Raw genomic sequence first — 18,599 nt, forward strand, 5'->3', positions numbered from 1 at the left:
AGTAATTTGTTTATATCCAGACCTGGACTTAGAACTATCAGACAATTTAATTCACAAACAATACAACTGTGTGTTGTATATTTGCTAAGCACAGATCATATAAAAATAAATAGATGTTAAATGTCCCCTTCCTTTTAGGTGCCCACACGTTAAGGGAAACAAAGAGCAATAACTAGAGTGCCCATGTAAGAAGCGCTAAAATACTAACAATTCACATTCATCGAGCACGTTCTAGGGGCCAGGCTGCATTCTAAGTTGATACTTGCCAACACATACCAACATACTTACCTCTCCCAACAAACTCTATCTAGGTGCTGTATTTTATCCTCATCATGCAGTGGGGAACTGAGGCACATGAGCATCTTACTCAAGTCCACACAGCTTGGAAGTGCTGGAGCAAGAGTTCAAGCCCATGTATACTCAGACTCCACAGCCTAACGTCTTAACCACTGCTGCACCAAATACTAAGCAGGGTGTGCTTTAGGGAATGAAATCCTCAAAAAAAAAGGGAAGCCTTCGCAGAAGTGCACAACACACTCAATTATGTCTGTTTCCTGACAGTCCAGGATGAGTTACAGACAGTTCATCATCCCTTCATTCGTTCACAAAGTATTTATTGGGCCCTAACTAATGGCACAAAGTAGTGAACAAAACAGATGAAGATTCCTGTCTTATCAGCCTTAGAGTCTAGCAGGGGGGTCGGACAATAAATAATAGATAAGACACAGAAGGAGAATAAAGTAGTTTTTAAAAAAAAAACAGGGAACGGGAATGTTGGGGGTGAGTGAAGGTGAGAAAGGGTGGTTAGAAAAGGGCTTACTGACAGATGAATGGGTAAAGAAGATGTGGTACATATATACAATGGAATACTACTCAGCCATAAAAAAGAACAAAAGAATGCCGTTTGCACCAACATGGATGCAACTGGAGATTATCATACTAAGTGACGTAAGTCAGAAAGAGAAAGACAAATACCGCATGATATCACTTATATGTGGAATCAAAAATATGACACAAATGAACCTGCCTATGAAAGAGAAATAGAATCAGGGACATAGAGAATAGCCTGGTGGTTGCCTAGCAGGAGGAGGGTGGGAAAGGGATGGATTGGGAGTTTGGGATTAGCAGATACAAACTATTATATATAGAATGGATAAACAACAAGGTCCTACTGTGTATCGCAGGGAACTATATTCAATATCCTATGATAAACCATAATGGAAAAGAATATGAAAAAGAATGTATATATATGTATGACCGAATCACTTTGCTGTACAGCAGTAATTAACACAACATTGTAAGTCAACTATACTTAAAAAAAAAGAGAAAAAAAAGGGCTTACTGAGAAAGTGACGTTAAATAAAGACCTACAGTAGATGAGAGGTGACAATCTCTGCACTTATTAGTATAATAAATTTCTTTATAGTAAGCTGCTCACTGCAGCCAAAAGCATACCAATTAGTACTTAACCTACCTATAGGTTTGCTGTGAAGATTAAAAGAGAAAATGGGTACAACACGCTTAGCACAGTGCCTGGTTCCTAACAAGAACTCAGTGAACGCTGGCTATTACTATTACTGCTGTTGTTTTAATAAAGTCATAAAATCAGACATGTGAAGTATCTCCGGTCCACTCACACTGGGCGTCCAAGACAACCATATGATATTCTCTGTTAGATGCCTAAAAAGTAACTGATTCTGGAATCGATGTATTAAGCATTACAATGTAGGTCTAAAGTATAAAAATACTATTCACAACAACCTTCCATGATCTCTCAAGAACTTGGGTTGTTGATGACATCAAAAGACTGGTCAAAGTAGATGCAGGAAGCTCTCGGTGCCCCAGACATGAGCTGGGGGAGGGGGGGCCACAGTAGGAAGTGTGAGGGGCAGCCCGCCTATTCACACACTTCCCTTTCTGGCAGTTTCATGTCTATTTTTTTGGCTGCAAGGAAAAGTGTTTACTTCTTCTAATAACAGATGATTTTCCATAGCTCTGGGGTTTTAAAAGGTCAGCAGCGATAAAAGGCTTAGGAAGAGCTCTTGAATTTTTTTTGCTACCATTATGAATTTCTTTATAAAAATGTTCATATATGGAGGACAATCAAACAATGCATGGAAAATATGTATTCCAGGTCCAAAAGCAGCTTATTCCAGCAAGATTTCCTCAGCTCTCTCCCTAATGATTTGATCATCCATTTCATTCACTTCTGCAGAAGTACATTCACAGGAGGAGTGAGTGTGAAGAACAGTAGCCTTTACAGCAAGAGGCCACTTCCCTTCCTTACCTGGAATGTTGTCTGATCCTTTTTTACACAAGGGAGGGAAAGGATCCTGTTGTTAAGCTGAATTCCCTGTCTTTAGAAAAGCAACACTCCGGCTGTGTTCTCTTACTGGGCTTTTCAGTTTCCAACTCTAAAAGTACTAAAAAAAAAACCCTAAAAATCTTTGCGCCAAGCAGCCAGATGTAATATATTATTGTGTCAGGGTACTTCAATGTCCTACTTGGCTAAGTCATTTTCAAAAATATTTTCTCTTCGGTGATAGACATAAAGTTCTATCTCCATGCCACAAAACCACCAACTGCCTTGGAGTGTTGTCAACAATGGTTTTATACTTTCTTTCTACACTGTTCATAGAAAATGTACCTCAAAGTCTGAAAACAAAACCACACTAGCTCCCAGTTCGTTTTTATTTCTTTGATTTGGCAAAGGTTGCCTTTACTGTATTTTCTGGTTCCCAGCGAACACAAAATTGGCCTAAGAGTTTGGACCCAACTTCTTTTAATCTTTCTGATATCACTGTTCTCAGTCAACTTCAAGAAACTAGCCATCCTTACCACTTGCATTTGTTGTGTTTTCCCTTCCAGATGAATGAGTTAGCAAGAAGTGGTTTATAGTAGATATCTAAATAGGTTACAGGATTAGAGCCTTTACAGCTTGATTTGAGTGCTTTGGGATTCAGAGTTCAGCCTAGATGTTCTAAGAAGTCCCCTTCCAATCCTATAGGTCTCAATTTTTAAATCAATATGAGAGTTGTTTTGAATATGAGAGAAGTTCCTGATCACATACTCCATCGGGGGTATTATTTTGAAAGGGGAGAAATAGACAACAAAATTCAGGGGAGAAAAAGATAGCAGTCGAATAGAGACTTGAACTAAAAGGTTTTGATTTTTTGTTTTTTTCTGATGAAAAACAGGTAACGCCAGGAAGGCCTGATTTTTAAAAACAGACTTTAAAGAGCAGTTTCAGGTTCACAGTAAAATTTCACAGAAAGTTTCCATATTCCCCTTGTTTTCCCAAAACCCTCCCCTAGCGTCACCCACTGTCAACATCCCCCACCAGAGGGCTCCATTTGTTACAGCTGATGAACCTACACTGACACATCATGATCACCCAAAGCCCATAATTCACATGAGGGTTTGCTCTTGGTGCTGTACTCTGAGTTTTTATTCCCCTGTCTGGACAACAGAACTCATGTTGGTAATTGGAAAAAGGCCTTTAGCAGATAAGCTCATGTCCTCTTGTCTGTTTATTGACAGGCTATTATCACTTAGCCAGGAGATGATCAGTTTGAAAAAGAAAGGCACTTGATATGGCTTTATCTGTTACTCAGACACAATTTTAGTATTACTTTCATTAACCCACATTACAGAGGCAGAACAGCCCATTGTGACTACCCTAGTCTGTATTGTACCAGCTTCCATTCTTCACTCTAGACCTCAGAACCCCATTACTCCACTCTTTTTCATGGGGTTTATCACTGTCTAGCATATTACATAGTTTGCTTATTAGTTTATTGCCTCCAAGAAACTGGGGATCTTTTTTTGTTCACTGACACAGCCTCAGTTCCTAGAGGAGTGGCCAGTACCTAGCACACACGTAATAAATATTTGTCAAACGGATGAATGAATGAGGCTTCTTTCTAAAGGACAGGGCTTTAGGGAGTTATTTTGGTCATGGTTTGGAGGCCTAATTGGCCATGACTAAGCAGGTTCCGTAAGTCACCAACGCTCCCTCTGTGTTGCCGGGCTCCTCTGAGGTCCCTGCTAGACCAGTGTGCCCAGTCTATTATGTGAACAGACTAGAAAGCACAGTGGGGTCTAGAGATGCCCAATGTCCCCAATTCTACTTGTTGTCATACAAGGTCTCAGTCAACCTGGACACCCAACTGGGCGAGCACAGCCATTCCTGGCCAAGAGCAGCCTGCCCAGAGGCACGTGGATGGAGTGATGCCAAGTCAGAGACCAGGAGGCATTTCTCTATGGGAGTCAGGGGACAGACATGGTGACACTGAGGATACAGTCACAGGTTTCCCTATTCTTCTTCCCACTCACTCACATTCTTCTGATGATGAAGAAACCAAACCCTGAGTCAGCTTATAAACGGGATGATACATATTATTCCTAAGAATTAAAACGCTGCAATTTAACAAGTGGGGAAAAATAAAGGAGCCAAAGAAGTGTAACTTTTTAAAACAAATCGATAAGATAAATTGAAATATAAAACAGTGAGCTGAATGAAAGAAGAAAAATTTCCTTTGTTTTCCTACACAAAATAAAAGCTCTGGCTAGAGGGTGCAGGAGGTGGCAGGAAAAGATGAACTGCAGTTATGAGAAGAAAAGAAAGAATTACCGAGAACTACCGAGGTGGAAGTAAACCAGAAGGGTCCTGCTCCCCTGCACTTTCCTGACATCCACATGTAGGACTTGGGGAAAAAAACCCTGTGCGTTATAAATTATATATGGCATGCCATACCCTGCACTTATTTATATCCATGAAGTATAACCATGTTATATTATTTAACTACAACAACGTAATTTTCTATATGTACTATTTACTTATTGATCCCTGAATCCCTTCCTAGAATGTAGGCTCCATGTGGACAAGAACAGTGTGTGTCTTGCCCTCGGAACGGTTATGGTGCCTGGCGTAAGACAGGCACTCTGTCACTGCTGAGGGAATGAATAAATAAATAAATAGCTGCTCACCCATCACTTCCTTCCCACTCCACTCAAACTTCAAATGACACTGTTGTTCTTCTTTATCTCACGTGGGAAAAACAAGATGCTTCTCCATCCTCTCCCACATACGTGCTCCCAGAGCGGCACATACATAAGGGAAAGGAAGGAGCCAGTGGTGCTGTTTGTATTTCCAAAGAATCGGCCATGCTACTTGATACCTGAGACAGTTCATGTTGAAGAGTACACCTCTTCGTTGTGGTTCAATAACTGTGCAGAGATGCTGACAGCTCTCCAAGTCATAGGAAATCAGGGAAGGACCCTCCTTCCCTCATCTGGGTGGGATTCCTTCAGCCCTGCTTAAAGCAGGGTATGCCAGCCCTGACACATCCAGGTGGCTTCAACTGCTTTAATTAGAAGTTCGGAAGTAAGCTGGTAGATGGGCATGAAATAAGGGTGCCAGCCACTTCTCAATGTTAATTCAAGTCCTGTGCACATCACCTCCATAGTTAAATTCCCATCACATGGACTAGCTTCGTCCTACACCGCCGCCAAAGGTAGAATCAGGACATACTGCTACTGTCACAAGTTTCAGACTAAGTCCAACAACAGAAAATTTGGACCAGTTTAATATATTGGATTAAGACCACAAAAAATGAAAATCTTGCAAAGCTTATTCTAAAAAGAGATTAACATGCCTAATAATTAGGGAGCTTTCTAGTTATACTGCCATATATCAGAACAATATTCTAAATTATCTACTTTTTTACTTTTGTAAAACTATCCAGATTCTGGAGTAAAAAATATGAAACAAGCGTCAAAGACAGTATACTAAAGTACAGTAATTTACAAAGCACTGGAAGTTTTCTAAAAACACATTTTAAAATTAAAATCTCTGCCAAGTAAATGACTAACAAAATTAGAACTGCAACTAAATTAGCATGATTATGTAACTCTGGAGTTGCAGAAGTCAGGATTTTGAAAGATACAGAATTAAAGACAAATTATAAAGTACAAAAGAAAAAATAAATGGAATATGCTTATATTGGTATAGTCTTCTGGAGCAATGGCTTTGACTGGTGAGCCCTTGAGGTGACTTACATTTTTTCTGAATATAGTTTTTGCATGGCACAGCTATTGGCAGTTGTAACTGGGACCATTTTTCAGCAAAGGAAGCCCTTACTAACCATGTTTTAGAGCTAGCTGAAGAAGCAAACCTGCACCTTTCTAGAAGGCAGGGAAATGTGCATTCTGCAAATTCGTTTCGTCCGTGACTCAGATGGGCTAGCACCCTATTCCCTCCACCAGGGAATACCGTGATCCCCCCAGAATGTATGCATTCATGCCCTGTCTTTCTTAAGAGCTCTAAATATAAAACTAATTAAAACTTGAACCACTGAATCATGGAGTAAACCTCTCATGGCCATCTTTATGATGTTTTTCTCCATTTCCCCACTTTTGATCACTTTCAAACCCCTCAGAATCTGCTTGTTTAAACCCCACCCTGCACTATCTCTCTTTCACTTGAAACCAAATCTGGTATCAATGTTTTGTCTGCTCAGCAAGAGAGCAATTTCAACAATCTCCTGCTTTTTATAAGATCAGTTTATTCTTCCCAATATAATAATTAGTTTCAGATGAACCTGGTTGCCGTTCCTCGGCTTGTTTCCACTGTGGTATGGGTAAGGAGAGCACACACTTCCTGCTGCACTATGTTTTAGAGCAAAGCATTTGGATCCTATCATAGGCCCAGAACAAAACCTTCATACTTCTTTAAAACATAGCTGGGTTTTGATAACCTAGACTCACAAAGGGATGGATTAAAATTATGATTATAGGAATCTTCTCGGTTTACTTTTATAAAAGTTCAGATGAATTATTCCTCAATTTATCAAACTATAATAAGTCATCAAGATATAAATCTTATGAATATAACCAGTGCTGTATCCCTGCAAACATACAGAGGTTGCCAATGGGAAGCCCACAGTGTTATCTTAACATCTTACAAGTTAATTAGCTTTTAGGACATAACAAATACTGATAGATAAGAAAATATACTGGCTTAGAGCTAAGGATATTAGAGGAATAACTCTGGAAAATCTCTGCTGACAGTGGTGCAGAGGAAAAAATCAAGCAAGGCATTTTTATAAACAGAATGATTCAGATGGTCTATATGAAGCATAATCAAAACTGGCAGAGTCTCGAGTTACATCAGGATGTTGTCCCCGTTTTCCTTTAGGTCCCCCATGCGCACCTAAAATCATCACCTCCCACACATTTTGACTTGTTAATTCAGTACCAGTAGTGGAATCACCTGTGAGTATTTTCACCATCATAATGGCCGTTTATCCTGTTTGTAAATCCCAGCCACCCCGAGCTGTGATTTCGGGTGGGGGTCATCTTGGTGCCTACATGTTCTAAGGCCTTAAATCATGCGTGTCTTTCAGTGTCTCAGAGCCTTTGCCTATTGAAATAGAGAGTGATCTCCTCTCTGCTTTATCATGCAATAATTATGTGATGTCTTATGGTTTGTCTTACCTTCACATGTATGTCCATCTGCAGAGATTGAGAAACCCTGCTCGCAGACGCAGTGAAAAGAACCGTCTGTGTTGAGACACTCTCCATGAGGACCACAGAGTCCAGGCTGTTCACATTCATTAATATCTGGAATCGAGAAGAGTTCCACATACTTGAAAAAAATCTGTTTTGTTTTCTTATGATACCAGACATACAGGAAGAAAAATCTATTGCAACATGGTCAGACACTTCTTTGATGGTACAACTATTCAGTCTGTACGCACACCAGACCACAAGACAAGTTGGACTGTCAGCGGAGAGAAACTACTTAGGATGAATCACAGGAACTAGCCAATGTTCAAACCATTTTCAACCTAAAATTAAAAAAAGCAGTTTCATAGTTTCAACCCAAAGGTACCCTTTTTTTAAAAGACATATTGGAGGCTTGAGGGTCTACAATCAAATAAATCCTCTGTGAAATATTCTTCAGTGTGAATACTGTGCTGTCCTTTGTCCCCTCCCACCACCATGCAGACAACTCTCCTGTGGCCTGTACGTCTCCCCACGTCCATGCCTATCCATCCCTGGGACGTGAACTTCTTAAGGGCAAGGCTGGACGTGTCTTACAGTGTTTGGCTCAAAAATGGCACTTCTCAGATGTCTGAATATACAAATGAAATAGACTACAATCTATATTTCACTGAAAATGGATACAAGAAATAAAGTACAAGAAAAAGGCCTTTTATACAAGGCAAAGTCTTAATATTGGCACAGCTCTGTGATGATGAAATTAGTGAATGAGCATCAGGCGCTATTTAATGTAGTACCCAACACAACCAAGAGTCAAAAAGTGGTAGCGACTACTACCATGAACAAATCATGCTGTAGTTGTGTTGACCATCTCATACTCTGCTTGCCCTCAATGAAGAATGATTATGCTCCCTGTAGCCAGGGTGATGATCACTCCTAAACACTGATAATGCCTGAGGTATTTGGTGTAAATGCAGTGTTCTTTCAAACTAATCCTAGTTATACTGGCTAAGAGTGCCCACAGTGGACAACATAAGGAATCATGGAGAATGGTTCACTTATTCACAATGGTGCTGACACATGCAACTGCCTATGCGCACTGCATTTTAACTGCTGTTTGTCTCATCTGTGTCCCTCTTGCACTGACTGCTTCTTAAGGAGAACTGCGTATTTTAACTCTGAGTCCCCAACTCCTAGCACAGCAAGTGAACAGTGTACTATGAATGTTTGCCCACCAAAAAATGTCACAGTTTTGTTCATTCTCTAATAACTGAAGAGTGATTGATTGAGGCTCTCTTAGTTAATTGGGGGTCATAAAAAGTATCCCAGGTCCTTGGCACCATCCAGGCGCTAGCCCTACTAAGGTCATTTTCCTATCTTTCTGAAGTCTCCTAGGTCCTCCTCTTTATCTCTTGCTAAAGAGGTCCTCAACATATCCTCTTAAAAATCCATCTTTAATTCAATTAAAAACTTTGGCTGAAGGCTTCCTATGAGAAGGCTGAGTAGGAAGAGGCCCTTGCCATTATGAAGCTCACAGGGGAGGCAGGAACCAACATGAATAACTGTAAAGCTTAATGGGAACATGGGAAAGGTACAGATGATGGGACCTTCCTAGTGACCTCTAGAACATGCTTAGCCACCAACCCGGCAGCTCACCTCCTCCAGAGAGTCATCCCTTTCCCCGTATCCAGGATCTCCTGGGGCTCTTCTTTTTGCCCTGTTGATCTCACTGTGTAATAGGAATTCCGGCAATATTACTGATTTAGCCATCTCTGTATTAAGCCTGAACTTTTTACCCTTCCTTCTGCCATATATTTCAGGCTAACTGGCTTATCTACTGCTGAACCCAACTAAGAAATCAAATAGGAATCACTCATTTTCTTAACAATTCTCCCATTCTTCTAATTGTCACTAAAATATTTCAAGGAAGAGCAATGAATCATTTCCTACTTTACTATTTCTCAACATGATTTCACTCTGTGAAATTCGTCACTTCTTTTATAAAATCTCTGGTATCCTCTGTGTTTCCTCGCTACCTACTGATAATACCTTAGGTTGTGATCTTTCTTGAACTCTGACCTTCTTTTACCCGTTAGCTCCATTCTTTCTTTCCAATCTGCTGCCTAGAATCTGTTGCCCTCTACCTGGGCAACAAAGTGCCATAAACTTCCACTGGCCTGGAGATCAAGTCCCAGGTCGATATCCATCTTGTAGAGCCCTAGAGGTTATCCGAGACCACCTCCTTATTTTATCTGTGACTCAATATGGCCCTATAAAAGCTGTCAGACTTTTGCAACTTTGCATGGGGAAGAATGGGCATAAACTTCTTGCTTAAAGAGAAGTCACTGATTAACAAATAATTGTCTAAAAAGTCTGATGACAGGAACTGAAGATGAATTCCCAGACTTTTTTCCAGGAAACCACGAAGAAAGAACAACACAAATATCTGGAACCAGAGAAACATATGCATTCAATTTGGGTTGCACTTATTGAGGCATTTCTAAACTATGCTGCTAGTAACTCTGCTGAAAGCCAGACTATATTTAAGTTGGGTTTCTTTCATAGGTCCAAGATTCCACAGAAATTCACAATTTGGCACGTGTAAGTCAAAACGTGAAACTGAGTGTGTTCTGAAGATCAAATGTATGCTGCCACATTCCTAAAGAGAGTATTAACATAGAATTTCCATGCTGTCTGTATGACATCGTTAACTTTGCTGGGGGAAGAGATTCTTACACTTTCAATTGAAAATGCCTTCCTGAATATGGAACTATCTTCAGATTATTAGGTGAGGCTTAAAGTTTATGCCTATCATGCATTATTATTCAAATATGTTCCACGGTTATTCACATTGTCATCAATTATGTTTTCAGCATTAAAACAAACTCTGAAATCTACACCCATGTACAGAATGCTGACACGATCATGGGATTAGATAGAAGTAGGCTACTAACTTCAGGCAGAGCGAAGGATCACAAAGTTGCCTCCAGTGATGTGGCAAAGAGAGATGATTCAAAACCAGGTGAGTGCACATGGTATTATAAACAGACTCTAATCAGAGAAGGTGGGTGACGGAGCATATTCACAGATAGTATTTTTTAAATGGTCTCTATCCCGCTTCAGGAATATTTTTCATTCGTTTGGATATCAGTTTTTCAAGCAGACATTAATTTATTCTGGAAATCAGGAATCACCGACGTGACTGAGAACAAAGTCAATTTAATAATGATTTATAGTCAATAAAACATCATATGTTTGGAGCAGTCACATATGAGTTCCTATCAAATCACAAACACAAATTTAATATACGGAGAGAAGACAGTATAATTAATTACTCAGATGGCTAAATGAGTTTTATGCACTTTAACTCTAGAAGTGCATATAATTTGCAATATGAAATCATGGTCTCTTTATACAAGACTTGGTTTTACCTCTATTTGGTCAAAAATTTGTGACAAGAGGAAACAGAAAAAATATGACTTCTAAGCCCAAATGTCTGTAATAAAAACAGGATTCAGGTGGTTTGGGGGGGTATCTCTTGGCATTTTTATATAAATCAAGATTTTATTAAGATGTAAAAGACCCCAAATGGAAATATTGTCACATAAATTTATAATTCAAACCTTTCCTCTCAACTACATTAAATCCAAGCACATTTAATTTCTGTATTGGAAATACTGAAAAATTTAAATTCACCTTGAAGGTAAATAAATATATGATATCAAATGAGGTACAAACTGCAGTATATTTAAATCTTGGGATCAGTAAGGCAAAGGCCCATGTCTTTTGTATCTCAGGGACACAAAGCTGAGTGTAGATAATGATACACAGAGTATAATATTCACAACTAAGAGAATAGACACCATATTCCCTTTTAAGAATACTGAGATTTGGGACACGTGAGAGGGATATAATTTATGACAATCGAGAACAAAAAAGTCATACATGTCCGGTAGCAATGGATAAAAAATGACTCCAACAAGCTTTTATTTATATGTACTTTGGGATACACTACAGTCCATAATGGCGGAGGAACAATGAGAAAAAAAAATTTATCCAGTATTAGAAATAAATAAGAGTACAGGTAAGTTTGAGTTTTCAATGGGAAAAAAGGCATGGATTTATTAAGACTAATAATTATAGGAAAACTTGTGGGGCAGTTAGGTGTAGCTAAAAATGATGGAACAAATGATCTAGACAATCTGATTTTTTAACCCCAGCATCAACAATAACTCAATGTGTTACAGTGGGAAAAAAAAAATTCACTGAATCTCATTGTCTTCCTTCCTTTGGCTATAAGTGTAACAATAATTGGCACGGCAATGTAGAGAAAATAGTGGGGAAAGATCTTGGGTTCAAATCTCAGTTCAATTACTTATTAGTGAGGAACATGCTAATTAACTTCTCTGAGCTTCAGTTACTCATGCACAAAATGGATAAAAGAAAAGTTGCCTCTTCAATTCTTTACAAATTAAGTAAGGTAATTCAGCAACTGGTACATAGTAGGTATTCCGTTAAAGCTGTGCTGTGATTGGTACTGTGTTCTTATTAGTACCTTGTGTCCACTGTACAGTCAGTCCTCCCTTACCCCCAGGGGATACATTATAAGGCCTCTGGTGGATACCTGAAACCATGGATGGGCCTGAACCGTATATATACTACTTTTTTCTTATACATACATATAATAAAGTATAATTGATAAATTAGGCACAGTAAGAGATTAACAACACTAACTAAAAATAGAATTATAACAGTATACTGTAATAAAAGTTATGTGAATGTAATTTCTCTCTCTTTCCATTATCTTATTGTACATATTTAATGCCTTTTTCATCTTAACTAAGGACTTATGCACTGTGGCCGTAACTTTTGCAGTTTGAGGGGTGACAACAAAGCTAGAACAAATTTCTTTTTCCCTCTTTGTCCTTACCATAGATCTTAGCAACCTCAACACATGATTTTTTTTCTTTCCTTAGTAAGTCAAGAACTTTCACCTCTTCATTTAAAAAAAAAAAAAAAGCACCTTTATGGCTTCTTTTTGGTATATCCAAATTGCTGAATCACTACCCTTGTGCTCTGGAACTATTATTAGGTAAAATAAGAGTTACTGGAACACAGGAACTGTGATACCTCGACAGTGGATCTGACGACGGAGATGGCTACTAAGTGACTAACAGATGAGACACGTTGGACAAAGGGATGATACATGCTCCGGGTGGGATGAAATGGGATGGAACGAGATTTCATTACACTACTTAGAACAGTGAGCAATCTAAAACTTGTGAATTGTTTCTGGAATTTTCCACCTAATATTTTCTGACTGCAGCTGACTGTGGGTAACAAACTGCAGAAGGTGAAACCACAGATGAGGGGAGGAGGACTGCTGTTTAGGAGATTAAACATGATAGCACTTTGAAAAAACATAAAATCCTGTCCTCTATAATTGTGACCAAAACATTAGTGAGGTTTTTGGGGGAGAGGAGAAGCTGGATACTGGATAAAAACAGGGATCAGGAAAAAAAAAAAAGCAGATATATATCAGCTACGGGACAAGATTAAATAGACCCATGAAGGAGATAAAAAAGCTAGAAGATAATTTAGAATCAAGTACCAAGGTTGGCCCATGGAAGGAACAGCAAAGTACAGGTGATCTCAGTTACCACAGAAGCACACAAAGCTAGGACACAGTTCCAAAACACATGAGTTTCAGTTAACATGGTGCAGTGCAAAGCGGGAACTTCCTGTACTTGATGTAGACTCAAGAAAAATATTATACAAATACAAATTGGCATAGCTCACTTACATAGAGAGTGGTAAAACCGCAGACTATCATCAGGAAGCAACGCAGAACTGAACAATAATGTAAATTATAATTTAGAAGATGGAGAGAGAAGTACCTTGACATCCTTTATTGTCATTTAGCTGGAATCCATCCGGACAAGTACAATCGTAGGACCCTTCAGTATTAATGCAGTCTCCTCCCTGGCAAACACTATTGTCCTCCAAGCACTCATTGATATCTACAAGTCAATTGACAAAACAAAATGTATTTAGAAAAACATTTCCCTTATGTTTACACACCAGACTCATAAATGAACACTATTTTACATCTCTCATAACGCATGATTTTAAATGGATGACGTTTACCTTTTAGAGTTTTTGAGAAATGAAATATTTTGAAAGGATTTTAGCTTTGCACAATAAATAAACAAGTTTTAACATCAAATAAAATCAATTCAAAGAGGAAAGTAAAGATTCTATAACAAACAGTAATTTACTTGGTTAAATTCTCCGTGATGATAAGAGAATAAAATTATTCCTCAAATAAGAATATCTTGAGCATCTATTTATACAAGATCCTATATTATGCATTACAGGAAAGATTTTTAAAGTACTTGGCACGCTCCCTGCCTCCAAAGGAAAATGATTGTACCAAAAAACCCAAATTATATTAATAAGAAAAAACACAAAAATATTGAGTTGCTTTATAAGTTCAAAATAGTTTAACATAAGAATTGTCAAAAAAGATATTTGTCAAAAGACTAAAACCAACTTCCAGTGTCACATGAATTTAGAGAAGAGACACTACAGAGGTCAAAGGTGGCCTGGGTAACATAAGGAACTTACTTGGAGCCTTGACAGCAGGGTGGAAAGTGGCAGAGCGGGAAGAAGAGCTTTTGGCGGGCAAGGGAGTCAACAAGATCAAGTCACTTACTCAGCAGTTATCACAAACAGGTATAATGTTGCCTGGATTTTTTCTAACGTATGTACTTATAACAAATATGCAACTAAAAATGGTTTATGTAACCAATAGTGGGTCTTGACTGTGAGCATGTAAGACAATTAATGACCCCCCCTTGCTGCATGAACTCGAGGCAGATCTTTCACTAGGGCTGTTTATTACCTCATTTACTCCTAGTCAGAGCTCATTATTCCTAACACACTCCATGAGCTCCGATTCTGTTGTATGTGTAGGATTCAAATTATTAGCACTGAAGAAACCTAAAGAACAAAACCTTCTTTGTTTTCTCAGAAATTTGGCATGTTATGGCATTTCTTGCTAATAATTATGATTGCTGCTAAAATACATGAGGAGGTCCAGGAAGAAGTGAATATGGAGACTGCTGCTGCCTTATTCTCCTCGCTGTCTGGTTGAAAATGTGGGCACAGGAATTAAATATTCCTCGTAGAACCCAAGCAACTAATTAACTGCCTTCCGTACCATTCATGGGGCAGATAAAAGAGAAGCACCTTATAATTTCATTCTATCAAAATAAATTATTATGAGGTTCACCCATTTTTAAAGTGTTTCTGAATACTAGATCCTAAAATGTAAAACAATGCTGATGTGACTCCGTCACAACTAAAGTGATTTATCACTTGTTCTTTAGTGTGTTTCTCCAACTTCACTGAAGTATAATTTACATAAAACGAATGTGTCTAAGAGTCCAGTTCAATGAGTTTTGACAAATGTAGACACATTCTTGTGACCACCATCACAATCAAGGCACAGGCATTTCTGTACCAATTTATATCTGTAAGGATCCACTGCTGGATTCTTAACATCATTGCAAATGCAATGTTTTTTAAGGAATTAATGACACACCTTTGTAAGAATGTCATTCTGTAGTGACAAACATAAAGTTTGGTGACATTTTCCTTAGTCTCTTTTTCCAGTTTGACCTTAAAATCTCCATTCCTGTTAATCTAATGCCTTGGGTGTTATAATTTCTGTGAAAGAATCCGTAAAGGAACCATCATGCACAATTAAGAAAGATAACAGCACGGAGGACTAAGTGTCTCCTGCAAAGCCTGACTATGCCAACAAAGGTTTTATTCACTGATTAACTGACCTTTGGTAGATCAAGATTCCTGAAAGTGGAACCAAATTTAATTGAGAAAAGGTTTTTAGATGTAAATTCTGTGAAAATAATTCTTAAGCCCCAACTCTCTGCTTATTTCATGATTTTGAAGTGGTTGAGCCAAATGGGGATATTCTAGTCTACTGTTTATGGATCTTTGCCATAAAACATGTACTAAAGGGGCTTCCCTGGTGGCACAGCAGTTAAGAATCCGCCTGCCAATGCAGGGGACACGGGTTCAAGGCCTGGTCTGGGAAGATCCCACATGCCATGGAGCAACTAAGCCCATGCGCCACAACTACTGAGCCTGCGCTCTAGAGCCCATGAGCCACAACTACTGAGCCCGCGTGCTGCAACTACTGAAGCCCACGTGCCTAGAGCCTGTGCTCTGCAACAAGAGAAGCCACCACAATAGAAGCCCGTGCACTGCAACGAAGAGTAGCCCCCGCTCGCCGCAACTAGAGAAAGCCTGCACGCAGCAACAAAGACCCAATGCAGCCCCACCCAAAAAAAAAAAAAAAAACAAAAACCATATAATACTGAAGGAATAACCTGGACCAATCATTACCAAAAAGGTATAGGCATTTCCATTGCCCCAAAAGGTTACTTGTACCCCTATTCTGTTTGGCTTCCTCTGCTCAGCATAGTGTTTTTGAGAGTCATCCAGGCTGTCATGTGTATCGACAGCTCTCTCCTCATTATTGCTGAGTAGTGTTCTATTGTATGAATGTACCACGATTTGTTTACCCTTCACCTATAATGAGTATTTGGACTGTTTACAGTTTTGCTATTATGAATGAAGTTTTGATAAACATTCATGTTTAAGTCTTTGTGTGCATATGTGCTTTCATTTTCCTTGAGTAAATTCCTAGGAATAGAATGGCTGGGTCACATAGTAGGTTTCACTTTTGAAGTTTCTAATGTGGCTGTATCATGTTACATTCCCACCAGCAAGGTAAGAGAGTTCCAACTGTTCCATATTTATTCTAATAGCTCCACAGCCATTCTAACAGGTGTTGAGTTGGAGGTCCATTTTTAGATTTACCTTTCTTTCTTTGCTCTTTTGGAAATTGAGACAACAAAATAAGAAAAGGCACATTTGATCATTAGCATTACGTGAAAAATCTCAATTCAAAATAGAGCAAGTAGAATCCTGAGGATATGAATTTCAGGAACAACACTCTATTACCAATATATGTGCCTCAGCATAATGGAAACGTGTCAGCTTTGTTCACCCTATCCTAAAATAATTTTCATTCACTTTCCAAAATCTAAGAGAAATAATGTATATGAGAGTAAAAGGAAGCATTTTAAAAATGTTTATAAATAATTGTACAGATTTTAAAACCCAGTGCACTATGTTAGAGTCTGGATAGTTTAAAAATTTTGCAAGATCTCTATCTTCAAAAGCAAAAAAAAGAGTAGGTGGAATATTAAGAGAGCCCGATGTGGGATTGTCTGACACCACCGACTAGGGTGATTTTCTTCTAGGAGTTGGCCATCAGGCTTTAAGGATAGCAACAGTCAGTCGTGGTCACCTCTCCACTGAGACTGCTTTGGCAGTCACCAAGGACCTCCACCTGACTAGATGCCATGGTCAACTTTTGGTCCTCATCTTGCCTAGCAGCAATGTTTGACACAAGCTCATCACGCCCTCTTTGAAACGTTCTCTTGGATTCTGGTTTTGCTCCTTCACTTGCCACTTTTTCTCAATCCCCTCTGCTTGTTCCTTATCACCTCCTCACTTCTAAATAAATGAGGGACAAGGACTCAGTCTTTGGACAACTTCTCTCTTCTAGCTACATTCACTCCCTTGGTGATCCCATCCAACTTCATGGCTTTAAACACTGTCTACATGCTGATGTATCCCAGCTCAGAACTCACCCCTGAATTCCAAACACATAGGTCCAATTGTCTTTCGGATATCTTCATGTGGATACCCACTGTAGGCAACACAAACTGAAAACGCCCAAGTCAAGCTCTTAATCTCCTCCACAAAGCCTTTTCATGGAACACTCCCCCAGAAATAATCAAATGTCATCATCTCAGGCTAACCTCTGCTTGCCTACTTATTTAAGACCATCACTCTCCCTCCCTCTCTCCGCACCCCCCATGTACCCCACTTTAATTTTCCCCTTAACATTTACTGCCATTTAACAAACTATACAGTTTATTTAGTTATCATTTTTATTGTTATCTCCCTCACTAAAATGTAAGCTCCACGAGGGCAGGACTTTTTGTCTGTTTGGTTTATTGCTGTACATCCTGCACCTAGAACAGTGCCTGGCACATCCTTGACACTCAAATTTTTGTTGAATGAATGCATAAATGAATAAATGGATGACTCTGACTTGGAAAGAAATGTCAGAAGGTAAGAAATACTAGCACTTCTTCCCTTTTTCGATTTGGTCTGCAAAGAAATGACCAACAGAGAAGGGTCATAGGAAGACAGAGTAAATCATGAATCTTCTTCTCAGGCTTTGCAAGGGACTAGCATGGAGCAACCACAGCAAGGGGCTGGGGAAGGTGCCAAGGTAGGCATGGAAGCAGAGACTGTGCCTGGAGGGAAAACAAGTCAGAGGCAGAGCCTTTGAAGGCTGAGATGCCAAGACCTCTAATAACCAGGACAACTGAGGCCACCCAGAATCACAGAGTGAGTGGCTACTGAGTGTGCTGGCATACGTTGCCCACAGAAATCAGCACAATGCTTGGGATTCTGACTCCACGAGAAGGCCAGCAGGACTGCAGGATAACGCTGTAAGAAAACAAGTCTCTGCCAGAGTTAGAAGAGGAAAATTACACATGTAAATAGAAATGCCAACAAGAAAGAGGGCTCTTCCTCCCACAGCTGTGAAAGGTAAGTGAGCCGTCACAGCTCAGTTAATTACAGCTGCATAAGACTGGGAAGGGTCAGAAACAGTGCTAGTTGGGAATTAGCAGGCTGAAGTGCTAATATCGTTTCAAAGGGAGCTCTGAATTAATTGACTGGACTCCAGTCCTATTTATAACCTAAGACACTAGGGAAATTAGTCCTGACTTGAAGAGAAAAGAGTCTGATTATATACTTAAAAAGAAGCTTTCTTATGGAACATATAAATAACGCCAAGGAAGCTGGGGAAACGTTTTTATTTGGCTTTTCATGAAATGGATGGTTTTAGAATAAAAATATTGGACTTCTGGTGAAATGGTTACATATTAAAACAGCCAAAATAGAGGAACATGTCCTATAAT

At 39.2% G+C, this 18,599-nt stretch overlaps 1 protein-coding gene across 13 annotated transcripts in view; it reads right to left on the minus strand.

Annotated features, from left to right (window-relative positions):
* Positions 1-18,599, minus strand: part of LTBP1 (latent transforming growth factor beta binding protein 1) — a 419,895-nt gene that overhangs the window by 71,316 nt on the left and 329,980 nt on the right. For all 13 annotated transcript variants that reach the window (XM_027113416.1, XM_027113415.1, XM_027113421.1 and 10 more), the window contains 2 exons: positions 13,404-13,526; positions 7,498-7,623 (listed from right to left, as the gene is read on the minus strand). In XM_027113416.1, coding sequence (XP_026969217.1) covers positions 7,498-7,623; positions 13,404-13,526 — 249 coding nt within the window. The remainder of the gene's footprint in view (positions 1-7,497; positions 7,624-13,403; positions 13,527-18,599) is intronic.

The sequence above is a fragment of the Aethalodelphis obliquidens genome, unplaced genomic scaffold (genome assembly GCF_003676395.1).
Source record: "Aethalodelphis obliquidens isolate GAN/ISIS:26980383/991018 unplaced genomic scaffold, ASM367639v1 scaffold12, whole genome shotgun sequence".
Taxonomy (NCBI): domain Eukaryota; kingdom Metazoa; phylum Chordata; class Mammalia; order Artiodactyla; family Delphinidae; genus Aethalodelphis; species Aethalodelphis obliquidens.